General features: G+C 43.9%; 2 protein-coding genes across 5 annotated transcripts in view; both read right to left on the minus strand.

The window, feature by feature from the left end:
* Positions 1-1,989: 1,989 nt before the first annotated feature.
* Positions 1,990-7,710, minus strand: gps2 (G protein pathway suppressor 2). Of its 4 annotated transcripts, none has more exons than XM_027179436.2 (12): positions 7,295-7,710; positions 4,926-5,043; positions 4,646-4,755; positions 4,396-4,508; positions 4,151-4,278; positions 3,939-4,018; positions 3,626-3,797; positions 3,451-3,534; positions 3,220-3,296; positions 2,970-3,065; positions 2,818-2,880; positions 1,990-2,431 (listed from the first exon to the last, which is right to left on the minus strand). In XM_027179436.2, the coding sequence occupies exons 2-12, from the start codon at positions 5,017-5,019 to the stop codon at positions 2,342-2,344; spliced, it is 1,107 nt and encodes a 368-aa protein (XP_027035237.2). In that variant the 5' UTR covers positions 5,020-5,043; positions 7,295-7,710; the 3' UTR covers positions 1,990-2,341. The 4 variants fall into 4 exon arrangements, with proteins under 4 accessions (XP_027035237.2, XP_027035239.2, XP_027035238.2 ...); XM_027179438.2 differs by having other exon boundaries at positions 4,151-4,230; positions 7,295-7,706; XM_027179437.2 differs by lacking the exon at positions 7,295-7,710 and adding an exon at positions 7,245-7,263.
* A 448-nt stretch (positions 7,711-8,158) lies between these two features.
* Positions 8,159-10,000, minus strand: part of gabarapa (GABA(A) receptor-associated protein a) — a 2,389-nt gene continuing 547 nt past the window's right edge. Inside the window, exons 2-4 of the mRNA XM_027179443.2 lie at positions 9,534-9,612; positions 9,152-9,270; positions 8,159-8,745 (exon numbers count right to left, since the gene is read on the minus strand). Of these exons, the coding sequence (XP_027035244.1) occupies positions 8,650-8,745; positions 9,152-9,270; positions 9,534-9,612 (294 nt within the window). The 3' untranslated portion in view covers positions 8,159-8,649. The remainder of the gene's footprint in view (positions 8,746-9,151; positions 9,271-9,533; positions 9,613-10,000) is intronic.

The raw sequence follows: 10,000 nt of genomic DNA on the forward strand, positions 1-10,000 counted from the left end.
CCACCATTAGGAACTCATGTTTAATTAATTATATATATATATAGTTCCATATATAATCTTAGTAATATATTGTGGGGAAGTCGTGTCCTAATGGTTAGAGATTTTGACTCCTAACCCTAAGGTTGTGGGTTCGAATCTCGAGCCTGCAATACCATGACTGAGGTGCCCTTGAGCAAGGCACCGAACCCCCCCCAACTGCTCCCTGGGTGCCTGCTGTGTGTATGTGTGTGTTCACTGCTGTTTGTGTGTGTGTGTGTGTTCACTGCTGTGTGTGTGTGTGTGTGTGTTCAATGCTGTGTGTGTGTTCAATGCTGTGTGTGTGTTCACTGCTGTGTGTGTGTGTGTGTGTGTGTGTGTATAGGGATGTGGTAGCTCAGTGGCTAAGGTGTTGGGCTACTGATCGGAAGGTCATGGGTTCGAACCCCTGGTGCACCAAGCTGCCACTGCTGGGCCCCTGAGCAAGGCCCTTAACCCTCAGTTGCTCAGTTGTAAGTCACTCTGGATAAGGGTGTCTGCTAAATGCCGTAAATGTAAATGTAAATGTATGTGTTCACTGCTGTGTGTGTGTGTGTATGTGTGTTCACTGCTGTGTGTGTGTGTGTATGTGTTCACTGCTGTGTGTGTGTGTATGTGTGTTCACTGCTGTGTGTGTGTATGTGTGTTCACTGCTGTGTGTGTGTGTGTGTGTGTGTGTGTGCTCACTGCTGTGTGCTCACTGCTGTGTGTGTGTGCGCGCACTTTGGATGGGTCACCGCTCCTCGATTCTTTGTTAGATTTGTCCAGATGAAGTAAAGGGACACACTGGAGACAGTCATGATGAGACTGGAAGCAGTGGATGATGGACAACCTGCAGGTGACTGGAGAAATTCAGAGCCAGCAGGTCACATAAAACAGCACCCCCTGGTGTCCTGGGTGGAAACAGCACTACCTAAGAGTACCAGTGGCACAGTTCAGTGTTATAGAGCCCGAGTTATAGGGGATGAAACCAGTGAGTAAAAAGTCACACCGAAAGAGTTTCATAAGATTTGTTTATTCCATAACAATTTTAGTGCAATTTTGTTACGAAAAAGAACTCTTCCCCCTCATCAGTGTGTGTGTGTGTGTGTGTGTGTGTGTGTGTGTGTGTGAGTATTTACACAACAAGCCCTGAGAGCAAATTTAATTATAAAGGTTTAATCTAAATAAAAGTAAGCCGTGAAGGTTTAAGAGCACATTAGAGAAGTGTGAGGTGTAAATAAGTGTTTAACATTTTGGTTTTCAGACCAAATCCTGCTGACAGAAACATTATAAGCTCTGAAGGACGTCACACGGCTGATGAAATGCAGGAGTGTCGTAAGAGATGTGCTGCTGCTGCTGCGTCTGGGTGGTGTTGTGTCTGGGTGGTGGTGTGTCTGGGTGGTGGTGTGTCTGGGTGGTGTTGTGTCTGGGTGGTGTTGTGTCTGGGTGGTGGTGTGTCTGGGTGGTGGTGTGTCTGGGTGGTGGTGTGTCTGGGTGGTGTTGTGTCTGGGTGGTGGTGTGTCTGGGTGGTGTTGTGTCTGGGTGGTGGTGGTGTGTCTGGGTGGTGGTGGTGTGTCTGGGTGGTGTTGTGTCTGGGTGGTGGTGTGTCTGGGTGGTGTCGTCTCTCCCCTGCTGGTCCACACTGCCATAGTTACAGATACAGATTCACTTCTCCATCTTCTCTGTAAGTGCCCTACATCTCTCAGGTGAGAACAGACTGATGATCTAACACACACGACTACAGACCACACACACACCACGGGGGGGGGGGGGGGGTGTGTGTCTGATATGTTGTCTATAACTGCATGATGTAAGCAGGTCAGAGTACGACAGTAGGATCAGACTAACCATACATCAATCTCACAGTCTGTTCTCCACACAGAGTTCACACCATACTCCTGTCTCTCCTACCATCTGTCTATCAGATAATACACTGAACCATCCCTGAAGAAAGAGGAATAAAATACACTACTTGGTGTTATAGTGCTGTTGTTTTTCCCCTTCACTGTCTTCACAAAACTGTCATGTGACCCTAATCATGACATCACATGTATGACTAACCCTGACCCCTGACCCCTGACCCCTGACCCCACAGAGTTGCTACTCAGACTCAGTCTAACAGGAAGATATATATATATATATAAACATACACACACTCACACACACTGCCTTACCAAGCCACTGTCTCACTGTACCAAGACTGTGCTGAAAATAAAAAGCTGTAATAAAATACACTTTCTTTACATTTAAAGTGTTACTCTGTGTGTAGGTGTGTAAGAGGGACTTGGGGCAACAACGTCACCGAACCGGGACCAAATACCATCCACTACATCCGACATATGACTTATTTGCCATGGTGATAGAACCTCTGGCCAGCCTGGCTGTGAGAGAGGTAGGCGTGACGTGGCGGCTGAGACGAGCTCGGAAAAGTAGCCTGGAGAAAGAGAGAGAATCTATTAACATCTTACAGGTTTTATCCCTCCAAATATTCTGTAATTATCTATGAATATACATAAAAATGCTAATGCAGAGAATCCCAATCACAGGAGGGTTGGGGTACGTTTACTTTTACAGCATGTCACACTCTCTTATCCAGAGTGACGTACAAAAGTCTCCATCACTGAACACTAACTCTGGGTCACTAGGCTACAGACAAGACATGTTAAGTTTTTATTTCTATACATACAACAAACAGGGAAGGAAAAGCTAGTTGGTTTAGTTGGAGACGTGTAAACTAGCTAAAGCTTCGGTTATGATTTAAACTAAATGCCATAATAATATTAATAAAGTTTAGAGTGTGTAAGGTGTGAGCCAACTGACCGGGTGTTGTGTGAAGGATCCGGGTGATGCTGGTCTGGGGGGGGGTGCATACGGCAAGCCAGCCTGCCCAAAAAACAAAGGACCATAAAGAGTGAAGCATGACATCACACCTTTCAGATCACACATGTGCTTGTGTTTGTCCTGCATCACACCTTAGTGTGAGGGATCTGTACAGCAATGGGGGGGGTGGGCAGCAAACCTGAAGCACTGGCATGGAGGGCCTGGGGGTGCATAGGCCTTAATGCACTCTACACACACACACACACACACACACACACACACACACACACACACACACACACACACACACACACACTTTCATGATGTTTAAATACAGGCTTAAATAGATTCCCTTTACTCTAAATAAACTGTGCAGTAGAAAAGTTCACTTTTTATACTCACAGAATCAGTGAAGCCCGACTGCTGGTTAGCGTGTTCCAGCTGCTTCTGTAAGGGAATCCCAGCGCTGGGGAGAAAACCTACACACACACGCACACGCACGCACACACACACACACACACATTTAGAGAACAATATGGCATGTTGTACTCAAGCATTTTCAATGTCTCTCTCTCTCTCTCTCTCTCTCTCTCTCTCTCTCTCTCTCTCTCTCACTCACACACAAACACACACCTGGCTGGGAGGTGAAGTGTGTATGTACAGTGTAGCCCGTTTGCTGATGGGGCAAGTATTGCACGGTCTGGAATGCTGATGCACCTAGAAACACACACACACTAGATATCAGGATCAATCTAACCCAATACTGATACTGTACTGATACACATTTACATCACTTTGGTAAACACACCTCGAATGTGGGCGGAACTGCTGTAGGTGGCAGGTGCTGATTGGCTGGGGTTAAAGGATGTGGCATGTTGGGGCTGTGTGACCCCGAATGACCCATGACCTGCCTGAACACCAAACTGTGTGTGCTCAGAAACAACTGCACCAAAACCGGACTGAGTCGGAAAAGGACGACCCTGAAGAGAGAGAGAGAGAGATGGGGTGTAAATTGTGTGTGTGTGTGTGTGTGTGTGAGTGTGTGTGTGTGTGTGTGTGTGTGTGTGGTGTGTGTGTGTGTGTGTGGTGTGTTTGTGTGTGTGTGAGTGTGTGTTACTCACAGAAATGACAGCAGGCTGGAAAAGCTGCTTGCTGCGCTCTCCTAACAGAACTGCAGACCGGGCATGAGACACAGACCCCGCTACAGAGAGACAGACAGACAGGGGGAGTAAATAAAGATAAAGAGAGTATAAGATCAAATAAATGTCAGTTAGTTGTCTGTGTGTGTGTGTGTGTGTGTGTGTGTGTGTGTGTGTGTGTGTGTGAGACTCACACTGCATGCTGAGTAGGTGCTGTCCTGAGTGAACGGCCATGTTAGGCTGATATGTAGCTGAGGTCAGTGTGGTCATGTCACTGTAAACACACACACACACACGTTCTCTCTCTCTCTCTCTCTCCATTCTATCAGATGATTAGAGTTACACCTAATGATTAATGTAATAACTGAAGCTATTGTACATGTATAACATTACACAACTCCACTGATTGGCTCTAGTCCTCATACACAACTGTGTGTACCTCTGTTCTTTCCTCCGCCGTTTCTCTTCCTCATGCAGAACCTTTTTCAGTTGTAGAAACAGCTGGTGTTTCTCCTCCTGCAGACCCTGAAGCTTCTCCCCCATTTTCATGATCTAATTGACAGACAGACAGACAGACAGACAGACAGACAGACAGACAGGGAGGGAGGGAGGGAGGGAGGGTGGGAGGTTAGTACTGAAGGAGGACCAGGTTTGATGGTGGTTTATAGTGTGATGGTAGTTTCACTCACCTGCTCTTTGGTTTCCTCTAAAGACATCCTTTCCTCCATTTCCTTCTTCCTCTTCCTTTCCTCCTCCTCCTTCAGCTTCTGCTCCATCATTTTATCCACCTCTTCTTCCTCTACATACACACATATGCAATATTCTGACCTTCATCATCACACACTCCTATTTTTACTGAGTCACGAAGTGGTCTGCTTAGCTACTGTGCACCACCTACCACCTGTGTGTGTGTGTGTGTGTGTGTGTGTGTGTGTGTGTGTGTGTGTGTGTGTGTGTGTGTGTATTAACCCTGTCTCTTTCTCTCTCTCTCCCTCATGATGTGTTTGTGTAGAGCGCGTGCCATGGCGTTTGACAGCTTGGGCCTCTCCAACAGGGCGGGCATGATGGGGGGAATCGGCCGGGCCAGCTGCAAGTGACCAACAGATTTACAGGGTTACGGTCTCTCACACACACACACACACACACACACACACACACACACACACACACATACACACACACTCTCACACTCACACTCACACACACACACACACACACACACTCACACACACACACTCACACACAGTGCAGATGAAAGCGTCCCTTTTATAACTAAACATCAGTTATATTATAATAATTATAAACTATTTCTACACTAATGCACTTTAGGTTTAAACCAGTCACTGATCTAATGTACAGAGCGTCTGTAATGTGTTTACCACTGAACCATCTGATAAACTACCAGCCTGTTAGGGTTGGTTAGGGTTAGTAAACACTACAGAAGGGTTAGTAAACACTACAGAAGGGTTAGGGCTAGTTAGGGTTAGTAAACACTACAGAAGGGTTAGGGTTAGTAAACACTACAGAAGGGTTAGGGCTAGTAAACACTACAGAAGGGTTAGTACACACTACAGAAGGGTTAGGGCTAGTTAGAGTTAGTACACACTACAGAAGGGTTAGTAAACACTACAGAAGGGTTAGGGTTAGTTAGATTTAGTAAACACTACAGAAGGGTTAGGGCTAGTTAGAGTTAGTACACACTACAGAAGGGTTAGGGTTAGTAAACACTACAGAAGGGTTAGTTAGAGTTAGTACACACTACAGAAGGGTTAGTTAGAGTTAGTACACACTACAGAAGGGCTAGTTAGGGTTAGTAAACACTACAGAAGGGTTAGTTAGAGTTAGTACACACTACAGAAGGGCTAGTTAGGGTTAGTAAACACTACAGAAGGGTTAGTTAGAGTTAGTACACACTACAGAAGGGCTAGTTAGGGTTAGTAAACACTACAGAAGGGTTAGTTAGAGTTAGTACACACTACAGAAGGGCTAGTTAGGGTTAGTAAACACTACAGAAGGGCTAGTTAGGGTTAGTAAACACTACAGAAGGGTTAGTTAGAGTTAGTACACACTACAGAAGGGCTAGTTAGGGTTAGTAAACACTACAGAAGGGTTAGTTAGAGTTAGTACACACTACAGAAGGGCTAGTTAGGGTTAGTAAACACTACAGAAGGGCTAGTTAGGGTTAGTAAACACTACAGAAGGGTTAAAGTTAGTTAGGGTTAGTAAACACTACAGAAGGGTTAGAGTTAGTTAGGGTTAGTAAACACTACAGAAGGGTTAGAGTTAGTTAGGGTTAGTAAACACTACAGAAGGGTTAGTTAGGGTTAGTAAACACTACAGAAGGGTTAGTTAGAGTTAGAGTTAGTACACACTACAGAAGGGTTAGTTAGAGTTAGTAAACACTACAGAAGGGTTAGTTAGGGTTAGTAAACACTACAGAAGGGCTAGTTAGAGTTAGTACACACTACAGAAGGGTTAGTTAGAGTTAGTACACACTACAGAAGGGTTAGTTAGAGTTAGTTAGAGTTAGTAAACACTACAGAAGGGTTAGTTAGGGTTAGTAAACACTACAGAAGGGCTAGTTAGAGTTAGAGTTAGTAAACACTACAGAAGGGCTAGTTAGAGTTAGTACACACTACAGAAGGGCTAGTTAGAGTTAGTTAGAGTTAGTACACACTACAGAAGGGTTAGTTAGAGTTAGTACACACTACAGAAGGGTTAGTTAGAGTTAGTACACACTACAGAAGGGTTAGTTAGAGTTAGTAAACACTACAGAAGGGTTAGTTAGGGTTAGTAAACACTACAGAAGGGCTAGTTAGAGTTAGAGTTAGTACACACTACAGAAGGGTTAGTTAGAGTTAGTACACACTACAGAAGGGTTAGTTAGAGTTAGTACACACTACAGAAGGGTTAGTTAGAGTTAGTACACACTACAGAAGGGCTAGTTAGAGTTAGTTAGAGTTAGTAAACACTACAGAAGGGTTAGTTAGAGTTAGTACACACTACAGAAGGGCTAGTTAGAGTTAGTACACACTACAGAAGGGCTAGTTAGAGTTAGTACACACTACAGAAGGGTTAGTTAGAGTTAGTACACACTACAGAAGGGTTAGTTAGAGTTAGTACACACTACAGAAGGGTTATGACGTGTTTATAATAAGTAACTAAGGGGAAGTAAAACCGGGTGTTTTTCTCCCTCACACGGATCTCTGCCCTAAACACCCCTAACACCGGACACCTCTAACCCTCCCCCCTAACACACAACCCCCACCCAACACACAAATACCCCACCGCTCGGATGAAATCATCACTGCGGGAAACACAATGTTCCTGACACGCACTTTTTCTCCGGAGAATGTTGTCGCTGATCTGAAGCGGACTGTCGCTGAAAATCCAACACGCTAAACACAAGTTTCTCTAAATCTCTGACAGATTAGCCAAAACAAAAATGGATTCAGGTGACGCACTTCCGGTGAGGACGCGCCCCCAGAGTCACGCACTTCCGGTGAGGACGCGCCCCCAGAGTCACTCACAGGCACGTGACGCTACAGAGGAACCGGTTTATTTAATTGAACGTAAACACCAACGTACATGAATAATCATGAATATGCTAATTAGGGCACGCCCACATGTCATCGCTAGCAGGCTAACTATCGTGTTAGATAAGTGCTAAAAGCTAAAATAGTAGCTAAAAAAGTAGCTAAGTGCTAAAAGCTAACGTAGCAGTAAAAAAGTAGCTAAGTGCTAAAAGCTAACGTAGCAGTAAAAAAGTAGCTAAGTGCTAAAAGCTAACGTAGCAGTAAAAAAGTAGCTAAGTGCTAAAAGCTAACATAGCAGTAAAAAAGTAGCTAAGTGCTAAAAGCTAACGTAGCAGTAAAAAAGTAGCTAAGTGCTAAAAGCTAACGTAGCAGCTAACAACAAATCTGCCACAATATGTTTAAATTCATCAAAATCATCCGGATCTGTTTGTCAGCTGAATTAGAGTTCTGTAGCTCATCGAAAAGCCACTTAATGTGATGTAAAGTGTTCACATGAAACGTACAGAATCAGAATCAGTGTGTAGGTCGAGATTAAACACCTGATCAACACACACACACAGCTACAGAACACTTCACGTGTAAACACTTCACTAGTGCTGAGAGAACACACACATCCTGTACATTACACACTCATGTGAAGGTGAAAGTAAGAAGAATATACAGGAGCAGATTCTCTGAAGTTTAATCAAATTAATAAAGTGCATCACTGGATCACAACCAATCTGGCAACACAAGTGAAGTGAATGTACTTCAACACTGCAGCGCGTCCACGTGCTCAACAGCATCATTTAACTGGGAGTTTAAACAGAATACTAAATCATAATCTGACTTTCTCCCCACTGTGTTTATAGTGACAGCTTTCAGAAAGAGAAAAAAATAAATATTCTTTTTCACAAAATCAAAAGCAAATTTAATGACCTGGTCTATATCAAACTCTATATTAACCACAATAACAGCTATACAAATGTTATAACAATGTACTGCAAAAACAAAGCAGAAAATATTCAAGCCTTAAAGAAAAATAATCTAATCAGTATCAACGATGGTAAAAAAAAAGGTCAGAACAGTATCATGTACAAACACTGCAGAAGTAAGAGCAGGAAGTGAAATGTGTGTGACACAGATTCAGCTAAACTACTGAATTATCATCATCCAGTTTAACAGCGAGAATTGGGATTGATCTGAATGTCTTCTCCATACACACTCTCATCACTGTAGGCGATGTACAGGAAGAAGTCTTCTTCATGATGCTCCTGTAACACACAAACACACATCTGTATGAAATACACATAAGTGACACACACACACACACACACACACACACACACACACACACACACACACACACACACACACACACACACATGTATCAGTCTCCAGAGGATGTGAAAGAGTTTGAAGTTTAGCTGGGCATTAATCTAGATCACATTTCATGAATTAATTTACATTTCTTTTATTCTATATTTGTTTACTTATGTTTATTTTTGTACATTTGCATAATTTATCCTTTTGCATTTATTTTCATCTTTGTTTAACAACAGAATTGTTTGGCACTGTGAGCAAATGTCTGAAAAGTGCTTTATATGTTAATTATTCAGAAATATTACAGATGAATATTATTCAGCTTTCATATTTTAGCACTAATGTGTGTGTGTGTACCTGATAGAGCAGGCCCATGGTAGCTGATGTGGGAGGAATGACGTTGTTGACGAAGAAGAATAGCGCATCCTCAGCTCTCAGGTGAATCCTTTTCCGGATCAGGAAGTAAAACTGACCAACTGCAAATAAATTTTAAATAAATAAATAAATAATTAAAAGGTGTGTTAGCTGACTCCCTACAGCATCCTGACGTTTTAGAAATGTACATTAGTGAGGCAGCAAACAGGTCAATGAGGCGGTCTCATCTCTTTAATTACACCAGAACAAACTAAAGTATAAAATTTGAGATTGGAGGAGTCTGTACAATTACTGCATCACACATGCGCGATTTTATTCAGTGGAGTTTACCGAAAACAAGCCAGACTGCAGATTTTCTCCTCACCTGTCAGGTCTGAGGGCACCAGGTACTTCTTCTTGTCCAGGTCTCCTATCCGGGCTTTGGGAGCTTTCTCTACAATCACCTAAGAGAAAACACAGGGGACGTGTGTGAGTGGTGCAGGGAAAACGGAAATCTTAAACTTCTTACCCATACACACAAGGGGAAACAAAACAATACACACACACGGCTCAGACACACACACACACGGCTCAGACACACACACACACGGCTCAGACACACACACACACGGCTCAGACACACACACACACGGCTCAGACACACACACACACGGCTCAGACACACACACACGGCTCAGCCACACACACACGGCTCAGCCACACACACACGGCTCAGCCACACACACACGGCTCAGCCACACACACACACGGCTCAGCCACACACACACACGGCTCAGCCACACACACACGGCTCAGCCACACACACACACGGCTCAGCCACACACACACACG

This window comes from Tachysurus fulvidraco, chromosome 26 (genome assembly GCF_022655615.1).
Source record: "Tachysurus fulvidraco isolate hzauxx_2018 chromosome 26, HZAU_PFXX_2.0, whole genome shotgun sequence".
Lineage (NCBI taxonomy): Eukaryota > Metazoa > Chordata > Actinopteri > Siluriformes > Bagridae > Tachysurus > Tachysurus fulvidraco.

Bases quoted from the DNA above. Each gene is read 5' to 3' on its own strand.
- gps2 (XM_027179436.2), bottom strand. From the start codon at position 5,019: ATGCCCGCCCTGTTGGAGAGGCCCAAGCTGTCAAACGCCATGGCACGC. The intron at 4,756-4,925 runs GTTAATACACAC...GTGTGTATGTAG, and splicing joins GAGAGAGAGAAAGAGACAGG to AGGAAGAAGAGGTGGATAAA. The intron at 4,019-4,150 runs GTGAGTCTCACA...GTCTCTCTGTAG, and splicing joins GCACCTACTCAGCATGCAGT to CGGGGTCTGTGTCTCATGCC.